Genomic DNA, 25945 nt, shown 5'->3' on the forward strand with positions numbered 1-25945 from the left:
AAACCAAAAGTATGTCATGGTGCCCCACTCTACCCTACATTATTTCCGAAACAATGCTAAAAATAATTAAAATCTAAATAGACACACAACATTACCATTTATATAACTAAAGTTATTATTATTAACATAAAAGTTATAATATAGAAATAACATAATAATATACAATATAGAAGTAACACAATATAGTAAAAACAATGTTAGCAAGTTTGCGATGCGGCCGGTGAACAGTTATCATTTACCTTAACTGTATCGAAGTCATTTTTCTTCCTAAACTGGCTAATGATCAATAAAGTAAGTTTCAAGTCATGAAAGTTTACTAAATTAAAACCATATTTTAACAGTTAAGCAAGATAAACTAAAACAGGGTTCATAGCAGTTTTAAAAATCCATTTTCCCTGAATTTTCCATGAGTATTACCTGATTTTCACCCGATTTCAAGAACTTTTCCCCTGAGTTTGGGTGGTGAAAGGTATATAATTTTCCTTGTTAATGTTCAAGAATATAATACTATCGCAACTGAATCCATGTTCCCCTAATATATTTATCAGAATTTTTTAAGGAGTTAAATACTTCTTCTTAATTAATTGAAAGCAATCTTAATTGAAAGGAAAATTTTTAAGTAATAAAAACTAGTTTAATAAGGAAACAAAACCATAAAAGTCCAATTAATATAAAAAATATATTTTCAAAAATAACAATTTGTATCTATCATACAATCTTTCCATGCAATTTATTGATAATTAAACCTTATTCTTATAATAATAAACATTCTTTTATTAGAAAAATTAAATGAAGTTTTTTTAAAAGATATTTTGAACAAAGTAATGTGTTCTAACAAAACATAAACTTTATGTGAGAACTATTCTATATAAAGTTATTTTAGTAACTTTCTCTTTTGCTCTAAGATAACAGCTCTAATTTTTTAATTTCTTCGTTTTTCTCATTTGCTTTTCGTTTCATAGCATTAGCTTTAGAAATTAACCCAAGATCTTGCCTATCTTCCTAAACAAATTTTACAAAATCGAACTGCAATATTCCACTGGTCTTCTTCAATTGATCTCGTCTTGTTTCAACATCATTTATTTCATCGCTAACAACTTTCTTTGTCAATTGACTTGCTTCTTTTTTATTAGTCTGTTTTTGAACTTAGGTACCTTTCATGGGATGATTTTACATTGATTATTATTTTGTTTGTAATTTCAATATTATGTGGTTGAAGATTATTAGATAGCAAATTGTGAAAATGATCTTTAGCTAAACGTTTTGCAGTTATTGATTTTTCATTCAAATTTTGTTTGAGTATTGCGGTATTTATACTAAAATCTCTATCAACTGAAGCTTGTCCATGACTCAGAGTTAAAAGTATTTTGACAGTTGATGCCAACTCGTTTATTTAGATTGCACTTTTTAAAATAGAAGTCATCTAAACTATCTCTATCGAATTCGCGAAAATTGTTTTGATAAACCCTTGGTTCTCTAAAGAAATTAGTAAGTTGATTTATAGCTTTACCAGAAAAGACTGGTGAAAGATACTTTAAGCTAATCATGTGGTTCAATAAAAATTTGTACTTCTTTTCAGCGTTTTCTGGAGTCATTGTTATCAATGCATTAGGGTTAAAAACCTGAGAATTGCGTACAATGATAGACCCCAATGAAGTTCGCTCCATGAACTTTTCAAATAATCGTACATACATGTTAGTGCAATCTTTTTGGAAACTTTGAATATCAGTAATTGTTATTATATCTTTCTTTTGTAAAGAAGCTAATCTTATTTGAGTAGCAAATGCTAGTTTGATTTGATTTGATTTCCCTTTAGTGGATTATCTTTTTTATGAAAGTTAACTTCTAGTATAAACCAATTATCAATAACTTCGTGCTTCATAAACAAGCTCAGTATGGTCCGCAACAGCCTTTCTAAGTTACATTACATAAATGGAATCATTGGCTTGTCAGTTTAATATGCCAATAAATATGGTTCTAATATGCTGGTAACAAAGCTGAAAACTTCAAATTTTAAAAGAATAAGTTTGTCTTTAACAACTTTTTTAACAATCAAAAAGCTTTTCAATTTGGGTTGCTTTGAATATGGTAACTTTTCCCAAATCTCAATTAACTTGTATATATTAGGCCAGATTTCAATGATACAATTTGCTATCAAATAATCCCGAACTGCAACAGATTTGCTTTCAACACACCTTGTCGCACAAAAGAAAAGAGGGTATTTTTTTGCATCCGTGACTGTTTTATAATCTTAGCTGTTATGAAGAATTTGCTTACACCCTTTCAGAGTTTCTTTAATATTTCATGTGGTTGATTTAATAGCTACTTTAAAGGCACCATGAATTACATGCAAGGAGCAACTTCAAATATAATATACATCCCAATATCGAACGAGTAGGTCCATCTGACATGTTTGGGTAATGTCGTTCAAACTCTCATCAAAAGATATGATGTAACAATCTGGTTTTGTGATTATTTCTTTTAAGAGTGTCATGAAGTATGGCGCTATGGCATATGAAGTATGGTTAACAATTTATAATACTTTTGAGGAACTCATCGTGAAATCTTCTGCTACCTTGCTGTCAGGAAACATCTTTTTAAAAGTGTTGTTTAAATTTACACATGAATTATTAGAGTAGCAGCTTATTGTAGATTTCCGTGCCCATATGATCTCAGTGTTAGTTGATAAGGATGATTTAATTGACAAACCAATAGTTGTTTGTTTTTTGGTGGAAAATGTCGTACTTTTTTCTTCAGATCTAAGTGATTCAGCTTGTAGCTCTTTTCCATTAACAAAGAAACAGCTAACAGGCTTTGCAGCAGATTGATGCTTTTTACCTAAAATAAGATAATTGAAGATTAAACATTAAGGTTTCAAAAATGCCTAACATTTTACTGTTATCTTTTTTGTCACAGTCAGTTTAACTTGCAAAACTTGAAATAGTAATGTGAAAATAATAACAGCAACCACAAGGTTGATTACAATCTATTAAAAACTGAGATTATAATATAAAATCAAGAACTAATCAAACACTATTTCTTTTTAATTTTCACTCTCACGTTAAAAAAATTTATATAAATACCTGCAGCATGACGTTTAACAGACTGAATACCCATTAGACAATTCAAACAATTTTTTACATCTTTTGCAATGAGCTTTAGTTTTTGCATAAGCGTCAGGAACTAACCAATCTTTATAAACATGGTGTTGTAACCAATCTTCTTGAAAATAGGCCTTTTCTGAAGTCATATCTTATATTATTATATTTAATTAAATATTTATTTAAAGATATGGTTATTATATATTATAAAAGTTATAAAACCACTGTAGTGAGCAGTTTTCAATAAAAATAAAAACTTAAAATTTGTATAATGCAAAATAACTTCAAGTTATATATAAAACTAAAAAACATGCCCTGAATTTTCCCTGATTTTAAAGATTTTCAAAAGTTCTCTGAATTTTCCTGGTATTGCCTGATTTTTCAGAATTTAAAAACTTTTTCCTGGTTTTCCAGGTTTTCCCTGAGTGCCGTGAACCCTGTATAATAATGACGCTGAGTAGAACGTTTAAAAAGGTAGAACTAAAAAAATAGAAAAAATATATATTTAATAAAATAAATCATATTTAAATTTGTATAAAACATAATGCTCTTAATTAAAATATAAAAAATACAGTGCATCAAAAAGTAGAACCATATGTAGTTTTTAAATATAGAAAAACTGATAAAATCCTATTTACCAATTGTATGTGTTAAGGTTACTAAAGAGAAAAAAAAAGTAGTATATTAGAATCAAAATCTTGAAACATTATTTTATGTTAAAAAATCTAATTAAAATAATTTTACTTTCATGATTTTAATTTGTTTTACTTCATGTGTTTTATAAAATCTAAAATAAGAAAAAAATCATTTTAAACTAAAAAAATTTAAAAAAAAAGTAGTACTAACATTTAACTTTTTTTTTCAATCAAATTAATTCAATTAAACTGATATGTTTGAAGAACAACTATTTATACTTATTCTTAGTCTTATATTTATTACATAACCAACCCTGTTTATTGCTTGTTTAAAATTGAAGAAAGACTGACCTCTGGCATTTTAACAACACACTTTGTTCAGAAAAAAGGTAACTGTATTGTACTTCAAAAAAAAAAAGATTTTGTCACTAATATGGCCCAGACACTAAGTACTACGTAAACTAATTATATATAGAGTAATTTTAATTAAAAATTTAAAACAACTTAAAAAGCATTAAACATAAAATATTAAAAGTTAACTTACAAATTAACAAATGAAAAAAACTTGTAAAAGAAAATGAATACTAATAATAAAAAAAATGGTTAACAGTTTTTATCTGTTAAACTTAATCTACGGTTTTTAAGTGCAAATAAGTCTATAATCTTTTCATTATTAGGTTCTATCTCTTGGTGAATATGCAATAAAGCAAGACTGTTCATTTTATCAGATGACATTGTACTACGTGTGTAGTTTTTTAATCGTCTCATAGCTGAAAACGATCTTTCACCCGCAGAAGAGGTTACAGGCAATGTTTCTAGAATGCGAAGACAAACTCTTAAATTTGCAAATTGATTGTTGAGAAGACTTTTTAAAGTACTTGAAATATTATTTAGTAAGCAAATTTTTTCTTGAACCCATTAGCTTTCCCACAAATCAGGTTTTGCGCTTAAAGAAATTGCACATGGCAAATCTGTTGAATAAAAATTTACAAAATGTTGAAACTTAATTTTCCATTCAATCTTCTTAGAAACATAAAACATCATTTTGTCTGGAATAACAACCAAACCATCATAAGCAACCAAAGCATCATCACTAAATTTGTTATTAACTTTGAATAGGAGGTGATCGATAAGTGGTATGGTTAACGATTTCTTGAAATAATCTGAAGTTGAAAAAGAAAGAACAATATTTCTATATACTTGATGACTTGATACTCTTGGTTTAACTTCTGGAACATCAACTTTAGAAACAAGACAAAGAATTGTATCCTACCACTTTATGAGATAATCATCTATTAGATTTCTAAGAGTAAACATACAACTTTTTAAAACTGAAATAGAACTTAAACCATCACAAGTGTCAAAAGTTTTAACTTGCAACATTTGTGTAACAAGAATAGTGTAGTCAAGAAATGTTTGAGTAATTCTTAAAGATACAATAAAATCAAAAGTGCTAATGAGTTTTAAAAAACAAGAAGCTTGTGAGAAAGTTTCTTTATTGCACTTTTTTTCTAAGTTCATGCTCATTCCTTTAAGACAAAAAACAATAGGTACAAACAAACTTTCAAAATCATCCAACCCAGTTATGCGTTCTATCCATCTTGTGCAACAAACATCAGCTAATTTTTTCTTTGTTGCAGAAGGACAATGTTTGGTGATAGCTGCTTCTAATAAATTTTGTCTTGACTTAGAAAAATGAAAAAATAAGACAATATGTTTTACTTGCTACATCATATTTCTGACTTCTTGCAGTTTGCACAAATTTGCTACACTAAGAATAAGACGATGACTAAAACAGTGAGTATAAACTGCTTTGTCATTGTGATCTTTAATTCTCTTTGCAAGACCTTTAACATGAACAGCGACAGAACCTGCACCATCATACTCCTGACCTTGACAAATGAAAATGTCAAGAGAATAACCTTTAAGGCATGATAAAATAGTTTTGCAAAGAGCTTCTCCTGATAAACCATATTCGCAATGAAAAAAAACCATAAATTCTTCTCTAACATCAAAAGAACTGTTTATAAATCTAATAATTTGAGACATTTGTTCCTGATTGGAGCAATCAGATGCTTCATCAGCAACTATTGAAAAAAATTAATTTTTCTCTTTATTGGAAATTAAAATATTCTGGATATATTTTCCACAACAATTTATTACTTCATTTTGTGTCGAATTAGAAATATAAGATGCATTCTTTGCACAGCTGTTAAGATGATGCTCAAGAACTTTATCCCCACCTCTGATCCTGTAGTTTAAAAGTTCAGCAAAATTTCCTACTTCATTTACTAAAGAATATTTTCCAACAGTAGGATGATGTTAGGAATTATCACGATGATCTCTAAAAGCTATATTGAGACCGCCTAAAAATATGATTGAGTCAGCAATTGAACGCAATTTGTCTCGATTTAAAGCAACCTCCTTTTCATATTCTTTATTAATTAAAGTATCAATATTTTGAATACTTCCATTCATCATATTTCAAACTGCTAAAAATATGGTCCAGGTGTTAAAATGAAGACTTTGTACAGCTAAGTGATGCTCATTAATCTTTCCTTTTTTTCCATGATAATGTCTTTTAAAAGCACTCACAGTATCTGGCCAGTGCTTTACAGGCTGAGAAAATATGATGGGGAATAACTAAGCCATGAAAACTGCTTTAACCAGATAAGTTGGAAAGATCGTCAATTTGTTTTTTGAAAAGAATAACGTTCATTAGGCACAAATACATTTCTAATTGATTTTTTTATTTGCAAATCATTTAAAGTAGCTGTCTTTGAACGAAAGCATGCAATATCATATTCACTATAGAGTTCACTTGACAACTTATTTGTATAAGACTCTAGTTTTAAAATTTTGGTAGATTTGGCAGAATTTACAATTATTTTCATTTAATGGTAACAAAGTACTGGAAGAACACAATTTTGAATCTATAAAGAAATTGAAGACACTATTTCCGTGAGAGGATGTTATAAATTTATTGTTATAAAGTTCATATAAAAAAGATTTATCTGCAATGGTAGAAAGAAGTGTTTCTTGATTGGTGTTGTATTTATTTGTAAACATAGTAATTGCTAAATATTTAGCACAATTACTAACTTTTTTACATAAAAGTTTAAGCTTAAAGCATTTCTCATTTGGAACGAAAACTCGTGGTACAACATGATTGTGTTTATATGGAAGTAGAGAATTCGATCCTTCAAAGCAAAACAATAAATTCTGATAATGCAGATAAAATACGAGGTTCAATTTGAAGATTACACTTAATTTTATATTTTAGGAGAGAACCAAATGTTCTGTAGTAACACAGAGCTTGTTTAAATCACACAGTTGAAAGAGCAAGAACGCAAAGAAAATTAGATTATACAAATTCTTGACATATATGTAATGCTGCTTCCTTAACAAGATCATCTTTTAGTTTTCCTGAGTCTACAGAAAGTGTGGATACAGACACTGCTAATAAATTATCTATTGATGAAAACTCAATTGGATACTTTAAGCACAGCTGACAAACAATGAATGATTACTGTAAAATGAGGGATTTAAATATAAACCAATTGCTGTCAGAAAATGTCATATAAATCAATTGCTGTATGTTAATCCATTACCAAACTATGATAATAGTTTATTACAACTCAGACAATAAAACTAAATAAAAACACCAATAGAAAACAAACTAAATAAACAATTATCAGTAGATTCAGATTTGTAAAAAAAAATGAATAAAGCTGTTTAATACACAGTAAAAAAGATCCAACACCAAATTTAATGTAAAATATATTTTATTCAAGTATTTATATGCTTGATAAAAAAAAAGCAAATCAATCAGATCAAAGCAAAAGAATTAAAAAATTGGTTTGCTTATGCTAACTTTCTTAAAGCAATTTTAAGTCAAATTTATTATTATTATTTTTTTAATGTTATTATTATTATTACTATTATTGTTATTATTATTATTATTACTATTTTAGCAACAAACCAAATTCTGAAACTAAAATTTCCTAATAACATATAAAGTTATTATGTATAGTTTCCAAAATAAACAAAACAAAATTAAAATTAATTAATATCCAAATAATTTAGATCAAAGTTTATTAATAATTAATAAATTTTTATTTAAATTTATATATTTATTTCAATTTAAAACATTGATTTTATCTAATTTTTGTATTTTATAAATGAACTATTCCTGAGTACAAAGTGCATGAAGATGGCAAGCTTTTCAATAAATCACTAATCACAATATCAAATTTATTATTATTATTTTTATCATTATAATTATTATTATTATTATTATTATTATTACTATTATTGTTATTATCATTATTGTTATTATTATCATTACTATTGTTGTAGTTGGTATATTTTATTTTATTTATTTATTTATTTAGCAACTTAATGCTAGTTAAGTAACTTTTACAAAATATTACAAAATAAATGCTCACTATATAAGTTCATTATTCTTTAGTGTTTGAAGTAGATTTTTTTTGAATTTTTTATAGTCTAGCTGAACAAATTCACAAGCTATTTCCTGGTATAGTTTTAAACCAAACACGAACAATGACTTCTGCCCTGCTATATTATATTGGCTGCTTTTATGAAAATAACTAGCTTGTCTAATGTAATGTTGATGCAACTCACTGTTTTTTGAATAGAACTGTTTAAATATATTATTTTCATTTGATTCATTCATTCATTTGATTGATTCATATTTTCATTTATTCTGAATGAAGCAGAGTGATTTAAAAATTATTCTATTTTTTATATTTATCCAACCAAGCAATTTCAACATTTCTGTTTTGTGAGTTGACCAGTCACATTTTAATATAATTCTCATCGCCTTGTTTTGTAGTTTTTCTATGATATTTAAGTTATTAGTGTTGACATCAAGAAAAATAGAAACACAGTATTCATAGTGGGGAGCAATTATAGTTTGAAAGATTATCTTTTTGGTCCATTGAGTTAAAGATTTGCTTATTCTACCAAGATATCCAGTTTTCTTTGCAATTTAATTTGAGATATGTTTGATATGTTCTGTAAAATTAAGTTGGTAATCAATAATAATCCCTAGATATTTCACTAAACTCAATGACTACGTCATCCAATATAAATTTTATGTTATGGTTTTGATTTATTAAACTATTTTTTCTTTTTTTTGAAGTAATAATAAGCATGGTCATGGACTTAAGAGTATTTAATTTAAGTTTGTTATTACTTAGCCATTTACAAAGTATTTTTAAGTCTTGATTTAATTTAAAAATAGTTTCTTGGAAGTTTGTACCCTCAATACAAACCAATGTATCATCAGCAAACAAATTTACAAAAGAATATTCAATTTTTGATGCAATATCGTTCATGTAGATAATAAACAAAAGAGGTCCAACAACACTACCCTGTGGAACCCCTATATCACAAACCAGCTCTCCAGATTCTTCACCTTTTATTTTGACTTCTTGAGTTCTCATTAAAAGATAGTCTGCGATCCAACTGAAAACGGTACCTTTAACTTTATAACCTTGTAACTTTTGTATAAGAATCTTTCGTTTAACTGTTTCAAATGCCCTTTTAAGATCTAGCATTACTGTTATAACAAAGTTATTGTTATTTAAAGATGATCTCCATTTGGAAAGAAGTAGTTGAATAGCTGATTCAGTCGATCTATTTTTTCTGAAACCAAATTGATTATTATAAAAAATATTATTACTTTCAAAATAACTTGACAACTACTTGTGAACAGCAATTTCTAATATTTTTTCATAAGTAGGAAGCATATTAGTTGGTCTTAAGCAGTGGCGGCGTTAGGGTAGGGCGATGGCCCCGGGCGCCTAATATATAGGGGCAAAACTAATTGGTTATTTTACCCTTTGCCTTTTTTTTGAATGGGGTTAAATTGAGCTAGGGGCGCCGTAGAAATCTCGCCCAGGGCGCTGGTAGTGCTAAAACCGGCACTGGTCTTAAGTATTGTGGTAACTTTGGCGACATTACCTTTGGAATTGGAATGATTGTTGATTTTTTCCATTTATAAGGAACTTTCCCAGTTTTTAACGATAAATTAATAATTTTTAATAGAGTACTTGAAAATGATGAGTATAATTTTTTGAAGATAATAACATTTAAGCCCTCGCACATTGAATTCTTGTTTTGTAAATGATTTACTATTTCATTTAAGTCTTGCATAGATAAAGGAATAAATTCACAAAAACAAGGAATATTATCATTTAGTGATAAATTTTCCATAGCATTATAACTCATATCATTATGAATTGATGTTTCAATATCTATAATACTTTCGATTAAAAATTCATTATATTTATCTGGAGTGGATTTATTTATTTTATTTCTTTGAAAACTCCTAATAAGATTTTCTTCGTCAAATTTAATATCATCCATTATAATTGACTTAATTTATGGTTTGATAGTTGTTAGATATTTCAACGAATTCCACATAGCTTTAGGATCATTTTTGACTGAATCAATTTTTATTTTATAGTAATCAGCTTTTAGTTTTCTTAATATTGATGTTTTTTTATTTCTTATTTTTTTAAATTTGCTATATTGTGTTTTACATTTGCTTTCACTAAAACCATGGTATTTAAACCAAACATATGTTTTCCATTCATGATTATATTCTTTTACTGCATCTGTGTATTTATAATTTCTTAACCAGTTATTGTGAATAGATGGATTGTTGTTGTTGATTTCCTTATTCGTTTTATTAACCATTTCTTGCATATTTATGTTATTTTTAATAATTGTTGTATAACTATTAGCCATTACTTCAATATCAGTTTCTTTTTTCATATTTTTTAATTCAACTGAAATGTTTTTATTTAATAAAGAATAATCAATTTTATTGAAGTTCTGTTTACCACTGTTGCCAACATTGTTTGCTTTTTTAATTTTGGATTGTCTCTTTACTTTGATAGAGTATTTACAAGTAATCATTTCATGATCAGAAAGTTTTTCTTTTTCGTTAATTTCGATAAGAGTACAATTTGAAATTGCTAAGTCTATACAAGTACTTGATTTTTCAGATATTTTTGTTGGTTTGCTGTTTAAAATATACATTTGATTATTTTTGATAGATTGCTTTAGTGCTATAAAGTGTTTGTATAAAGAAGTATAAAGAATGAACTTTTTCTATTATTTTTTTTTTTACTTTTTGAAATAAATAGAGAAATGCTTACTTCAAAGCCATAATTTTCCTTGAGTTCAGCGGAATGTCACACTCAACAAAAATATTTCTCTTTATTGAATTTTGAACAAACAATAAGTCATAAAGATCTGGTTTGTGAAGGAAATTAATCTTTAACGACAATTTAAAATAAACAATTTGTAGATTTTCAACCGATCTCAATTGATTTTCTTACAGACTGTAAAAAAATGCAAGACATGTTAAAACAATATTTTAATTTGGTCAGTTAAAAGTTTTTTTTGAAATCTGCAGAAACAAACAATCGATTAACAACTAACTTGCGCCTAACTTGGCCTGAAGTTAAGCGTTAAAGTTAAGAAAGGTTAAAGTTAAGAAAGCGTTAAAGTTAAGAAAAGTTAAGAACGATGAAAAAAACCACGAGTTAAATAAACTTAATAATTTTTTGGACTTTCGTTTGCTGAATAAACGGGCCAAGTTAGGCGCAAAAATGTCTTGCCTGGTAAGCTCTCTTTTCAAATCTCTATTCTGACGGTCTTCTTTATGTCCGCAAACATGAAAAAAATGATTCATTTAGTTCAAGACAGCCAGCCCAAACCCAAACCCTTAGTCGATGTATGCACACTCACTGTGCTTATGGCTAAATAAACCAGTCGATGTATGTACACTGCGAAGCGCCTATCCCTATATATCCCAATTTGCCTATTCCCTAAAATCCCGGTTTTCGGATGTCAAGGATGCTCAACGTCGGAATAGAGGTTTGAAAAGAGAGACTAACATTTTGCCTAACTTGACCGATAACAAAATTAGAATCTACTTTAAAAATATTTCTTAAATTCGGAAGCCGGTGAAAAACGAACAAGATGGGGACTTTATCCTTAAAAAAATTCCTTATATATCGCCAATTTATACAAAAAATCAAAAAATAAAATTGAAGAATGTATTTTCGTAAATTAGATAGCATTTTAATTAAAAAGTGATTACCAAAAAAGATGTTAGTCGACGCGCCTAACAAGCCTAATCCTAAACCCGCCCCTGCTATTATTGCCATATTTTAACTTTTTGAAATCAAAATATGACATAATTTTTATTATTTATAGATTTGTTGCTTGATATCGTTTGATTCAATTTAAGTTTCAGTTTACTTATTCAAAAAAAAAATTACTTTGAAATTCAAAAAGGTAGTTGAGTTATTTTAATTTTGCTCGAAACTAGGCAAACCTATGATTTCATATTTACAATATAATGGAAATAATATACCATACTCATGTTACTGTAAATTGCAATGAAATGACTGTTTAGGAAATTAAGATGCGATTCTAGTGATCAAAACAGGAATCAAAGTCTGACAAGGGAGCCAATGAACATATTGTTAATAACAGGTAAAAAAGAGAAATATCATATGTCTTCCTAAAAAAAAATAAACATTTTTCTTCATCTAGCATGTTTCGCTTGTAATTATATATATATGTCGAAGCAAATGCTTCGACAGGCTGAACATCCTGTTTTTTTCCTACCTTTTCTGCCGACTGTTATATCTTTGTCTAGCCTAGTTTGCTCATGCTCCACGAGTTTTAAGAGGATTTTTGAATAATTCCACAATTTAAATTAGAATTTACATTTAAATGTTGATAGAGACTTTTTTAAGATTTATCATTTCAGATTTATTGATACGTTAATGATACAGACCTTCCAGTCTACATTACTTATGTAGAAGAGCCTCAAGTTAATTATCATAATTATCATGATTATTTCTTAACTCTTAAATAATTAACTAAATTTATTCTTTTCAAGATGAATGTATAGCCATGAATTATAGTTCTTCATTTTAAACGCAAGTTTTATAAATTTTGGGAATCAAAAAAAAACAATTTTTTTAAAACGGAAAAAAAAAACTAAACGATCCTATATTAAATTGGGGTAAGCTTGGTCAAGTGATTTTTTTCTTTCTGTTTTTAAATATACCTATCAGTGCACAGCGGTTTAAAATAAACAAAAAGTGGCATTAATTCCAGATTTGCGAAAATCCGATATAAAAAATTATGATTTCGCAAGACTGTTTCAAATTGATCATATTTTCATATTCTAAAAGTATTTTTTTAAAACCACCTGCTGCTTCTTCGCAGTTGCTTAAAAGTGTCATTTTTTGAAAAAATTTTAAGCCACGCCTGTGCACTTCTATATATTATATATCAATCGGAAGAATATTAAAAAGGTTTTCAGAGTTTAAAGTACAATACTTTATAAAATTATATTTCTTGCCGTTAATACGTAAAGGAAGATAACTTTGTAGACAAGGAAATAATAGCATACTTGATTGTGACCTTTATTAAAATCTGCATATTTCTGTAAGTATCTGAACGCATATGGCTAAACTTCGACCCTTCTTCTTTAAAACCAATATAAGTTTTGATGCCGCCAGGACCCGTCCAAAAACAACAATTTTCAATTTAAAAATCTTTTTACTTGATTTTTTTTTTACATAAAACATGACAGTCATTTTTAATCAGTGCTCCAAAAATCACCTTCCAATTTTATTTTTTAATATATTCCTTAAATATACAATAAAATTATTAGATTGGAAAATAAATATATAAAAGTCTTTTAAAATTACAAATGAAAAAAAAATTACAAATGAGGTTTTTTCCAAGTAATGGGGTCTTGCGAATGAGAAGAGACATGCAAAATAGAAGCACTGTTTTTGTTTAATAATACTAGTCTTGAATTTTTTTAATTAAAATTAAGTTTCATTTTAATAGCTGAGTATTTTTTGGCTATCGGAAAAAACGCTATCGGCTTCTATATTTAAAGCAATCTTATTGTCGATAAGCATTAATTAGTTCAGGTAAAACCTCTTCATTCACATCCTTACTTCTTGTAGAGTTTTTATTCAGTAAAAGTTGCAGCACCTATTCTGATAGTGTGACTTACACACAGGCTTTAAACGTCTTTTTAAATAATAGCGGAAATAAAAGGATCTGATGTTTCTAAAACTCGACAAAAAACATCAGTTAAACAGTCAATTCTTAAGGGTTTTGTTTGCATGATCCAAACAATCTTTTCTGTGACATTTGTGAAGACTTTCTTCGACATTTCCGACAAAAGTTCAAACAAAATTAATTTAACCATATTTTGAGCTAAAACTTTATGAACACAAGTAGAACTTTTGTATAACACAAGTAGAACTTTTGTATAACACAAGTAGAACTTTTGTATAACACAAGTAGAACTTTTGTATAACACAAGTAGAGCTTTTGTATAACACAAGAAGAACTTTTGTATAACACAAGAAGAACTTTTGTATAACACAAGTAGAGCTTTTGTATAACACAAGAAGAACTTTTGTATAACACAAGTAGAACTTTTGTATAACGCAAGTAGAACTTTTATACCATGAATATTTTTTACTGATGATTAAAACTATTCGTAGACAATTATTTTCAAATTTGATTGGATCAATTGGAGTTTCACAGGACAAAGATATCAATATTGTTCTTAAATGGACATTAAGATTTTTATCTATATCTGATAACAATTTTGGATTAGAAAAAGCTCGCAGTGCAGTATTGCGATTATTATTAGTTTAATTTTTACTAAAAACATTTTTGTATAAAAGCTTTTCGAGCTTTTACAAAATCTTTATTTATTTTTCATTTTGCCTGCCACTGTTTATATCCAATTTATATGACAAATGAAGGAGATACTCCATGCAGCGGATCCAACAATGAAGTGGACTTATCCCAAAGAGTAAAAATGCTTTCTCAATGTTAAATAATTAGTTTGTGTAATTTTCAACGTGACTCATTTCAATAGGTGTTGCTTTACAAAGCAGACACGATTGATTAGATGGTGTTTTAGTGATTTCCGCTAAAACTTTTCCATCGATTGCTGTTGAAAATAAAAAGCTTTCGATATTAGGAACTTTTCCATTTGATAGCTGTATCATAATATCAGGAAGTTCCTTTATTTGTCGTTCAGCAAAAATTTTTGTCTTGAGAATAAATTCTTTCTTTTCTTTAGCATAGGGTCATGGCACCACCTACCGCGGCTTTAAAAAAACTTTTAACTTCAAAACTTCTTAACTCCAAAACCATAACAGATTTTTATTTAGGGTTTTCGAATTAATATTTTATACTCAATTATTAACTAAATTATATAATTCGAATTTGAATAAAGTTATTTTTTTAATGTTATTTTTAATTTTTTGTAAGATCTAGTACGTTTCTTCACCTACCGCGATAAAGCACCACCTACCGTAATCGATTCTCCACCTACCGTGTATGAAAAAAAAATCGTATATTTTAATTTTACTTTTATATATTTAAATCAAGAAACAAATACATAAATTTAATATGATTACAAAACAAAGAAGACATTCGTTATAAAATTATCCACCAAAGCTTTTTTCTGAATTTAGATTTTTTTTCTTTTTAAATTTTTTTTTTAAATGTTTTTTTTTTTTGTCTTTTATTTTTATTTTATTTTGTCACAGCTTGTTTTCTTTTAGATTTTTCTTGTTTTTCTTTTTCTTTCAATTCTTTTTTTTCAGCAACTTTATTTTTACGTTCAATTTTTTTGATATCTTCTTCTTCCTTTGCATTTTCTCTAGTTATTTGAATCTCTAACCATTTGGCTGAAGTTACAACGCTCGGTAATCGTTCAACTTGTTTCAGCCTTTTTTTCGTGATTGGTTGTTTTGGCCATAAAAGAAAGTCGTGTAATGGGTTTATATCTTTTATTATTTGTTTATTTGAATCTGGTGGTTCTGCTGCTGATTTACTTTCACCGGGTTCATCAACTATTACGCTTTTTCCAAATTCGCTAACATTACTAGATACGATTTCATTTTGCGTACTGCTAATATCTAAATACGATTCTTTATCGATTTCATTGTTCAATACATTATTGTTGGCTTCTATTAAATTTATGGTTTGTTTGGACCTATCGTTAAATTTTTCCAAAAAAAAAAAAAAAAAGTTTTTTCCAAAAATTAAATAATTCTCTGAAGTCAGTTTTACCTCCCCATTCTTTATTTCCAGTTTTTTCAAACTGTAGCAATACTTCAGGTGCAACGTTGTCTTCAAATAAGTTTCCCACGATGAAAAGATTCGTTTCATTATTATCAATTGTGGAATTTAATTTAACACGTTGAATTACTTTTTTATAATCAACATTGTTCGCATTAAATGGGAATATTCCTGTCGACCTAAATCCGTTAATAATATTTTTTTTCATACTTGGATCCATAACAAAATTATTCAACAACATTGGTACATTTTCTTTGCAAATTTCATTAAAATCGTTATCCAATTTAAACTGCCGACAAATGTTCTGCCATTTTTTTTTCATTGGTCCGAAAACTGACACATCTAAAGGTTGTAAGATGTGTGTAGTATTAGGAAACAACGAAATCAAATGAATTCTTTTCGAAGAGCAATACATGCTGAGCTCTTTAGACAGATGCGAGCGGTGTCCATCCATGAACATATATATAGGTAATTGTGTATTAATAGATTTCAAATATGGTACTAACACATTTGTGAAGTACTCATAAAAGCATTCGGCGGTCATCCAGCCGCTGTCACTTTTACCGAGTCCCCAACCTGGTGGTGCAGCAGCAGCAATAGGTTTTGGCATTCGAGCATACTTGTACAATGTTAATGATGGTGCAAATTGACCATTTTCATTTACGCAAAATAAAGTTGTAAGGTTTTCCTTATCGCTGTTGTTGCATTCTTCATAAACATTTCTTCCTCTAATGCCAATTACTTTTCCAGTTTTTGGTGCTAACTCAAAGCCAGTTTCGTCTAAATTAAAAACACGAGATGGATCATTAAGGTATTGCGCATCATCGCCAAATAATTCATACACCTCATTAAACCATTTTCTTATCGATGCTTCAGTTATAAGACCTCTAGCTCGACTAATATGCTCTGCTCGTTTTTGCGATAATTCCTTATGACGACGCATAAATTTATAAAACCAGTTTTTACTTGGGATATCATCTTTAATTGGTGTTTTTATACCTCGCCCTATAACTATTTTTTGTACCGCCTTAATAACTTTTTTGTAATCGCAAAACCCATGTTAGCGCACTGCATTAACCAAGCAACCAATTTATTCTCTATTTCTTCTCCAAGATATGATTTAAAGCCAGAGTTTTGCCGTTTGGGTTGGCTTTTACCAGATAATTTATCGCGTAAGGTACTTTCAGGAACATTAAACTTTTTGCTGACACATAAAATTTTTTCACCTTTATTTGAAGTTCTAAGTGCTGCATGCAGTTGTTCTTCTGAATACAAAAGCTTTTTTCGAATATTTTTTTTCTTTTTTGAACCTTGCATCTTTCTAATCGAATTCATTTCACATAATAAATAAAGTATGAAAAACATATCAAATAAATACTCCCTTGGGTTAAATTCATTTCACATGATAAATAAAGTATAAAAAAACATATCAAATGAATACTCCCTTGGGTTAAATTACCTTTAATTGGTAATTGAGTTGAACTGAAATGGTTTTTTAGAGAGAAAACTTCACAAAATAAAACGCGTCCGAAAAAATATTTTTATAAACGGTAAGTGCTAACTATTATAATTTTCGTAATCACCTACCGTGTAAAAGATTAAACAATGTTATACAAAAAATACTTATATTTTTTGATAAAATTTAAAATATTCAATGTTTTTACAACTATTTTAAACTTTTATCAAAAAAATTATATAAGTTTTAAGCCGTAAAAAAACTAGACGAACTTTTTTTTACTGTTAAAGATTTTCTTAAGAAAGCAATAAAAAAACATTTGCGGGTAAAAAAACATCTCAAATCTTTAAAAATACATCTTTTTAAAAATTATTTATTAGTGAAATAAGTTAGTTTTGTATAAAACAATGCTAAAAAATAAATTTAAAAAAAAAACATAAAAAATTTACTGATTTTTTCAAAAACCACGGTAGGTGCTTCTTCACGGTAGGGGGTGCCATGACCCTACTTAAAGATCATTTGTCTGCAAAATTTAACAGAATTAGGAGTTGGATTTGCCCAAAACACATCCCAGTTATACGTTTGAAATCTTAAGGGTGCAGTTGCAAAAAACTTTATTCTTTAATTTCATTTAAGATGGTTTGTACTTTATTATTTTTTACACAATTTTAAATCAACAAAAAGATTTTTAGTAAATTCTTTCAACGTACAGAAGATTTTGAGGTTATATTAATTTAAAGGAAGTATTTTGTCGTTATATTAATAGTAGGTCTTAAAGTTATCACAAATATATCTTTTTATGACAATATTATGCAATTTGGTTGAAAATGACTGTCATGTGAATATATATATATATATATATATATATATATATATATATATATATATATGCAGAAACATTTTTAAATTGAAATTAGTTGACGGGTTCTAGCGGCATCAAAATCTATATTAGGTTAAAAGAAAAAAGGGTCAAAGTTTACCCACACGAATTCAGATACTTACAGAAACATACAGAATTTAATAAAAGTCACAATCAAGTATGCTAGTATTTCCTAGTCTAAAAAATTACCTTTCTTTGCATTTTTACGGCAAGAAATATAACTTTATAAAATATTTTAGATTAAACTCTGAAAGCCTGTTTAATATTCGTTCGATTGATATATAATATATGGAAGTTCACAGGTGTGGTTTAAGAAATAAAATAAAAGTTCGAAATTTTTTACTAAAAAAGTTAACAAAATAAAGCTAAAAAATTTAATAAAATAAAAGTTCGAAACTTTTCACTAAAAAAAATTTCTTTAAAAAATGACAACTTTGAGCAGCTGTGGAGAAGCGCCAGGTGGTTTTTAAAAAAAAAATCCTTTTAGAATATATCAATTTGCAACTGTCTTGCATAATCAGAACTTTTTATATTGACTTATATTTACTTTCGCAAATTTGGAATTAATGTCATTTTTTGTTTATTTCAAACCACTGTGCACTGTGCAGCGGGAAACCGGAATATTTCCCGCTGGGTCGGTCAAGTGAGACGCTGCGTGGCCAGCGACATTTGAGTGCATATCAAACTATCTTTTTTTTTTCCTGCTGAAATTCGCAACAATATATTTGAAGATAAATATTTATGTTATTATCTACTGATGTTTGATATAATTATATCAAAAAGATATAATTACATTAGGCTTTTTTTTTTTAACAGAAAAAAGTGTCAAAGAATGAATGTTCGTCATAGAAATAATCCTTTTAAAAAAAATCTGGCTGTGTTAACGCATTTTTAAAAAGTAAAAATCTGGGCTGTTAATTAAAAATTTTATTGGCGTTTAATTTAAGTTTACTGTAGTATAAGGCTATCTGTTTAGCAAAACCATAAGTACTCCATGGACCACTAAACAATTTAGCGTGGGTCACATTTTATCGCATTTAACAACGTTCTCTTTGCGCAAAGATATGTGTAGATATTATTTGTATATCGTCCATAAATTACGCAACCCAAAATTTTTAATAAAAATATAAGTAGGAGATCATTTTGCTCTTTGGCGCGGCGGTTTTCGTTGGACTTGCAAGGTTGTTAAATTATATAGATTTAATTTAACACTGCGAGAGAAAATTTTTAATCCTTTGTCTTTTGTCTAAAAGTTTAATTTCGCGTTACGTAATTTATGGACGATCCCTATATAAAAAATGTCAACTTTGTTGTCCATTAAGTCTCACTTCTTTTTGAGTTTAAATACTTTAGCAAATATTTCTTGATTTAACGATAGTTTTGTAACGGGGAACAAAAAATTTCTAGTGTTACATCGAACCGTTGCGATTTATGTTTAAAAAAATTTTTTTTTGGAAAAATTTGATAATCATAGTTCAAAACTTGCAAACTCAAATGCTTGTATGACAGCTTTGTAGGGATAGGGCACTCCCTACCCCCACCCCCTACCCCCATCAGGACGGTCCTGCATTAATAGAATTTTTTTTGAAGCATTTTTGCGGGTAAAGAATTTGTAATTATCAATGGGGAAATTTTTATAAAAAAGTACAAGCAGTTTATTTTAGATTTTAAATCCGTATGGATTAATTTAGTACTATCAAAATAGCAGAATAAACAATTCTAAAACGTATATTTAATGACAATTAATCTTTACTGTCTGATCCTCTTTGGATTTTCCACGCCTTCAGATTTTTCAACAACTAGTTTGTGGACAGTTTGTACAGTAAAAAGCTGAATTTTATAACTAAATTGTTTAAACGTTTAATTTAATATGTCCCTTTTCAAGTAAACAATAAAAAAAATTAATACATAATCCTGGATCTCAAAAGACGCAAAGTTTTGTGCTAATTTCAAAATAAAAATTAGATAATTCTATAAAAAAAAAAGGATAAAAAATGGTTTAGCTAAAAACACTTAAAAGGTAGGACACTTTCATTCAAAAAATTGCACTTTTTATATAATAAATCCTAAATAATTTTTATTTAATAAATGCAGCGCATTTGGATTTAGCATTGGATAGCGATTTTTTTTAAAATCCTAGTTCAAACTCTTTTTAGAAATATTAATTTTTTCTGTAAAACAATACTTTTTATACACATAATTAAGTGATTTTCCTCTTATTGCTTTCTCTGTGTTGTTGATTTATTATATCCTATCCTATATATAATATATATAGGATAGGATATAATAAATCACTTGTACTTTTCAGTTATGTTTATTATTAGAAATAAACTTCTAAACTTTTTAAAAAGTACGTAATGATTTGATTTTAAAAGGATATATATTATATATCCTTTTAAAATCAAATCATTACGTACTTTTTTAAAAGTTTAGAAGTTTATTTCTAATAATAAACATAACTGAAAAGTACAAATGTAACTGTTTATTTGCATAAATTAAAAAACATATAATAAAAAAAAAAAAAAAAGGATAAACAAATTCTTACAATGTAAAGTTTATACATGAATAATATTACGTCATCCATCTTTACTTACTTACGAGTCATACAAATCCAAAATGTCTTTCACATAACCATCCTTTGATCTGCTCGATTCAATCTGCTTAATGTATGTATATTAGGGTAAAGTGAATTTTAGTTTTTTTTACAATTCGTTTAGCCTGGGTGTGCAAAAGTTGTCTATTCATTTCAGAAATACTCTGGAAAAATATCAATGCTCTAGGAAATTATCTTGAGGTTAGATCCTGAAAAATGGCAACTATTGGAAAAATGAGCTGGCTAAAAATGGTAAATCAGTTGTGGCTAGAATCTTTACAATAATTTTTTTAATACGACCTTTTATTTTCTTTGTAGAGTAAAAAAGAAGCGATTCCAAAAGTAAATCCTCAATGCGCAAACCTTTACAATACTACAATGAAGGATGAAATGGTCAATTAGGAAGGTTTGGTGTTTATTCTGGCACTTTCTGATAATGGGCTTTGAAGATAAAAATCAATTCGTCAACTTACCCCTCTGCCAACTCCCCTAACGGCTCTAAAAAAGATTTAAGTTTTTAACATTATGGAGAAAAATTGTTTTAACATAAGGGAAAAAATATAAATCAGGTAGAAAACTGGCTTTGTTCTACCAGATTAAAAATCAAACATTGTTGAAATCTAATTTAAATAAAAGTTGAAGTCTAACTTTATACATACATACGTACAAACATATATACGTACATACGTGCATACGTACATACATACATACGTACTCTATACAAAAATAAAAGTTTAAAAACGATTTTGTTAAAAACACAAACCTTTGTTTATTATTTAGAACAGAAAAACAATCGAATGTTTTTGAAATTAGTTTCATTCAAAGACTTTAAAAACGTTGCTAGAAGATTCAGTATAAAAATATATTTGCAACAATTAAGTTTGTAGGATTAATCAAGTTAACACCCTTTTTTAATTTTTCTAATATATATTTATTAACAATTATACTGCAATTTTTACTGTCCGACCCTCTCCATTGTTTCCACGTCTTTATTTAATTACTTTTCTTTACTCCATTACCTAATTTATATTATTTTACATATTCTCTTGAATGCAAAAGAGAAATGCTAAACTGGTTATTTCAGACATACGCCATTGGGGATTACCAGACAAACAGTATCAAGTGTTATCAGAAAAACGCCATCGTGATATAAGTTTTAATGAACTTAAATAATTATTTTTCTTATAAAAGATTAATTAAAAAATATCCTCATGAGAAATATTCTTGCGGTAGGTTAATTGAGATTTATTCTAATTGTTACAGATTTTAATCACATTAAGGTAGATTAGTACAAATAGACGGCAGGGGCTTGAGTTACAAAATTGATGCAAGGCCATCTTAGTGCTCACACCAGGTTCTAACAAACAAGAGGATACATGATACTATTTTTTTTTAAATAATAACCTTGATCGATAAAACCTGAATGTTTCGATTTCGACAGTAAAAATCAGTTTAATTTATTATAAAAAATGCAGTGTCTTTACCATGCTTATGATGCGCCATAAAAAAACATTTATGGGATGCTGTCAAACTTTTTTTTAACAAAGCTTCTACTTTAAAATTTAAAATTTGGTATCCCCGTTGTGAATGGCACTTCTGATTCATAATCTAGAAAATAAAAAGGTAGAGAATTGTTTACATTAGGGAAAAATATTTAATAAAAATGTTATAAATAAATATAAATAATTTATGGGGTAAGTAATTTTATTAAACAAATCAAATTAAAACATTAAAGCACTATAAACTGGCGAATTAGTAGACATGTTTTTTGTTGTTACTTTTCAAAAGAATCAATAAACTTTACAAACCTGGTTCAGCTAATTAAATAGTGTATTGTAGTAAATAATTTCATAAAAAATATTTTCAAGCTTTTTACAATTAAAAGGTGTTTGAAAATGTAAAAAATAACTAGCATGACGTATTTATGACGTTGATACTTAGTGAAGTTTTAAGAATATAATGTCAAATAGTTTTGTCATTGTTAGAACCATCAATCAGTATAATAATGTTGTTATTCTCCTGCAAAGATGCCGGCAGTACAAAAGGTTTTTTATTCTCCTTCAGAGATGGTGGGTTTATATTTAAAAAAGTGGCTCCTTTTAACTAATTTTTAAACGACATCATTAAAATAAAAACAATTTACATAAAGTTGCAGAAATTTTGCAGATTTCAATCAGCAGTTGCATTTTTAAATAAAGATTTACTTTCATTATTACTTTAAAAATAATGCTTCTATTTACAACCATTAGCTTGCTATCAGTTCACTTTTTGCTTGTAGAAAGTTCGTCTTGTTATAATAGCAAACAAGAACCGATATGCGATGAAAGGAAATGCCCTAAAACTCTTAAATGTAAAGGTTAAGACTTTAAGCTTTGATTTTTTAAATAACAGTCAACCGTCAGTTGTTGCTGAATTATAAAAACAGCAGGATTATTAAGATTGTAATACCTAACTTGTTTTTATAATATCCACTTTGTTTTTAAATCAGGTAATGTTGGTAAAGATGAATGTAACTGCTGTAAGGTATGCATGAAGCAAAAAGGCGAAATTTGTATTGTGAACGATCATAAAACAGAATGTGATCACGGATTGTATTGCATCAAAACCCCAGAAAGTATATATTCAAAGTGCGATACTTTAAAAAACGGTAAGTTAAAATTTTTTAACTTTTTTTTTAACTTTTAATTCAGAAGAAAAGTAAAGACCTCTAATTGGTTTTTTTATTATATCTAATAGTTTTTTAATTCGCCAACACATATTTCAAAGTCAAGCAGAAGCTTACTTTGCAATTTTGAGATTGAAATTAGTTAACATGCTTAAAATAAAATTTTCAGCATTGATACATGAAACTGCAAAATACATTACTAAAATGAAAGAATGCAAAAAATCCGATGAGTATTATGAGCAGCGAATATATGACTTAATTTCATGCTTTCTAAATGTTACCGTTCCAACATTTTACTGCAAAAAAAGTATACTGTACAATGACGATGAGTAAGTTAGACTTTTCAAGTTACTTATGAAATTTTGTTTTTGATTTAAAAAATATTTTTATTTTTATGAAGGTTTTATGAAGCTTATAAAGATTTTTATTATTCCTGTTTAATCATAAGATTTGTATTGAAATAATGTTTATAAGTTGAAAATAATTTTTTTGCAGCTGCTGCATCCATGAAAATGGCTGCCATCCGAATAGAGAACTGTACGATAAAATAGATTCTCCAATTAACTTTAGTGCTTTGATACAAAAACCAATCGATGAAGATAAAAAAACATAAAAAAACAATTCGTGTGAAAGGTTTTTTTTAGCAATTTTAAAAGTGTGTGTATATATATATATATATATATATATATATATATATATATATATATATATATATATATATATATTGAAAATGGTAATAAATATACACAAAAAACTAAATGTTCAAATATAAATAGTAAATAAAAATATATATGAATAAAATAAGTTGTTTTTTCCACACAGATATCTTAAAAAATATTATTATTCTTATCATTAATTAGGCTTTATTTATATACTTTATTTATTTCAGTTATTTCATTATTTCATTATTATCATTATTTCAGTTTTTACAATATATAATAATAAATCATTTATTAATGCAGTAGAAAAAGTATATAAACAATGAAAGCCTATTTTATTTATAAATAAGGAAGTTACAAAAAATATTTAACTTCCTACTGATACACTTAGATTATTACGTTTAAGTCTCACAAATCTTTTTTTACTCGTATTTGAAATTTAAAATAACTGTTTAAACAAAAAAAAAAAATTAAAAAGTTTTTAAGGAAATGGCATGATCTTGAAGCGCGACAGTTTTTAAACACAACTATCGTCCTTAATGACATTCCTGTAAACAATGTATATAGACACCCTTTTAAGCCGTGTTATAAATGTCCAATAGCTGAAACAATGACTGTAAAATGTTTACTAAAATTTATGATTTTTCGGAAAATATTTTTCTGCTGTGTAGTCCTTTGACAAGAGAATATTAAAATGTTTTTATTTACACTTCTTTTTATATCATTATATAAAATCAATTACTTTAAAGTAAAAATGGAAGCAATAAATCATGGAGTTGAATGAAATTTTTAGTTTGCTAACTTTGTAAGTGGAACGTGTTTTTTTTTTTTATTCACATTAAAGCTAACTCCTAATTTATGCTTTAACAATTCCTCAAACTGTACCATCAATAGATTCGAAACAAATATCTAACAGAGATCCTTTTGGTGAATAAAATTGCAGCATTTTTTCCTTTTTCATTTTATTTTATTCGTTATTAAAGAAAAAATTACAACATGTATATATAAAAATTATAAAACAAGTATATGTTGCTTTTAATTTAAATGGCTTGAGCAACATAAACACAAGCAGAAGCGAATCTACGAATAAAATAAAGAAAAAAAGTTTTCAAAAGTACTGAATGATTTCTAATAAAATAAAAAAATGTCCTCAAAACTAAAATTTACCCGACTGAATTGTGTCAAATACCCGACTTGCCGACTAAATTCGCCAAAATACCGACTATAACTTTAAAATCACCTAATTTAGGGGGTTGGAACTCCCCCACACCCCTCCCCCACCTCCATAAAATCGCCTCTGAACATAAGTAAACATATTTTTTCTTATCTCCAAAACCAATTTAAAAAAATTTTTACATAATTGTAACATATAAATATATATACATATAAAAATTACAATTTGAAAAACGAGGAAAAAATATTTATATAGATGTAAAGAAATAGATAATAAAAAATAATTTGAAAAATGCTAAAATGCTTATAGTTGTTACAATCTTTAAGAAATAAATGAACAAAAACTCTTGATAAAAAAGTTTATGTATTTTATTTATAATATCGTCATTAGATCGATTAAAAATCTATTATCGTAAGATTCAATGCTATAATTAAATCCATTTTTATTTAATTGACCTTACTTTAAAATAAACATTTAAAATCCCTCCGCGGTATTTAATTGAACATGAAGTTAACTTTAAATTGTATTTTGGAACAACAAATCTGTTGTCTACTTTAAACACGAACAATAAAACTTGGTGTAAGATAAATATAAACAAT

At 27.4% G+C, this 25945-nt stretch overlaps 1 protein-coding gene and 2 long non-coding RNA genes across 4 annotated transcripts; 1 reads left to right on the forward strand and 2 right to left on the reverse strand.

The window, feature by feature from the left end:
• Positions 1-660: 660 nt before the first annotated feature.
• Positions 661-8378, reverse strand: LOC136077937 (uncharacterized). The gene is made up of 6 exons (XR_010637385.1): positions 8185-8378; positions 3846-3888; positions 3740-3760; positions 3416-3581; positions 3084-3240; positions 661-2838 (listed from the first exon to the last, which is right to left on the reverse strand). It is a non-coding gene; the product is annotated as an uncharacterized LOC136077937 (long non-coding RNA).
• A 12400-nt stretch (positions 8379-20778) lies between these two features.
• On the reverse strand, positions 20779-22777 carry LOC136077939 (uncharacterized). Its single transcript, XR_010637386.1, has 3 exons — positions 22657-22777; positions 21612-22456; positions 20779-21346 (listed from the first exon to the last, which is right to left on the reverse strand). It is a non-coding gene; the product is annotated as an uncharacterized LOC136077939 (long non-coding RNA).
• Positions 22778-22893: 116 nt separating this feature from the next.
• Positions 22894-24198, forward strand: LOC136077938 (endothelial cell-specific molecule 1-like). Of its 2 annotated transcripts, none has more exons than XM_065792292.1 (4): positions 22894-23198; positions 23337-23495; positions 23683-23842; positions 24009-24198. In XM_065792292.1, the coding sequence occupies exons 1-4, from the start codon at positions 23075-23077 to the stop codon at positions 24124-24126; spliced, it is 561 nt and encodes a 186-aa protein (XP_065648364.1). In that variant the 5' UTR covers positions 22894-23074; the 3' UTR covers positions 24127-24198. The 2 variants fall into 2 exon arrangements, with proteins under 2 accessions (XP_065648364.1, XP_065648363.1); XM_065792291.1 differs by having other exon boundaries at positions 22905-23204; positions 24009-24195.
• The last annotated feature ends 1747 nt before the right edge of the window (positions 24199-25945 follow it).

Source organism: Hydra vulgaris, chromosome 03 (assembly GCF_038396675.1).
Source record: "Hydra vulgaris chromosome 03, alternate assembly HydraT2T_AEP".
Taxonomy (NCBI): Eukaryota; Metazoa; Cnidaria; class Hydrozoa; order Anthoathecata; family Hydridae; genus Hydra; species Hydra vulgaris.

Coding starts and splice junctions, on each gene's coding strand:
- LOC136077938 (XM_065792291.1), top strand. CDS start 23,075: ATGCTTCTATTTACAACCATTAGCTTGCTATCAGTTCACTTTTTGCTT. Junction 23,496..23,682: donor GTGCGATACTTTAAAAAACG/GTAAGTTAAAAT, acceptor TAAAATTTTCAG/CATTGATACATGAAACTGCA. Junction 23,843..24,008: donor ATACTGTACAATGACGATGA/GTAAGTTAGACT, acceptor ATTTTTTTGCAG/CTGCTGCATCCATGAAAATG.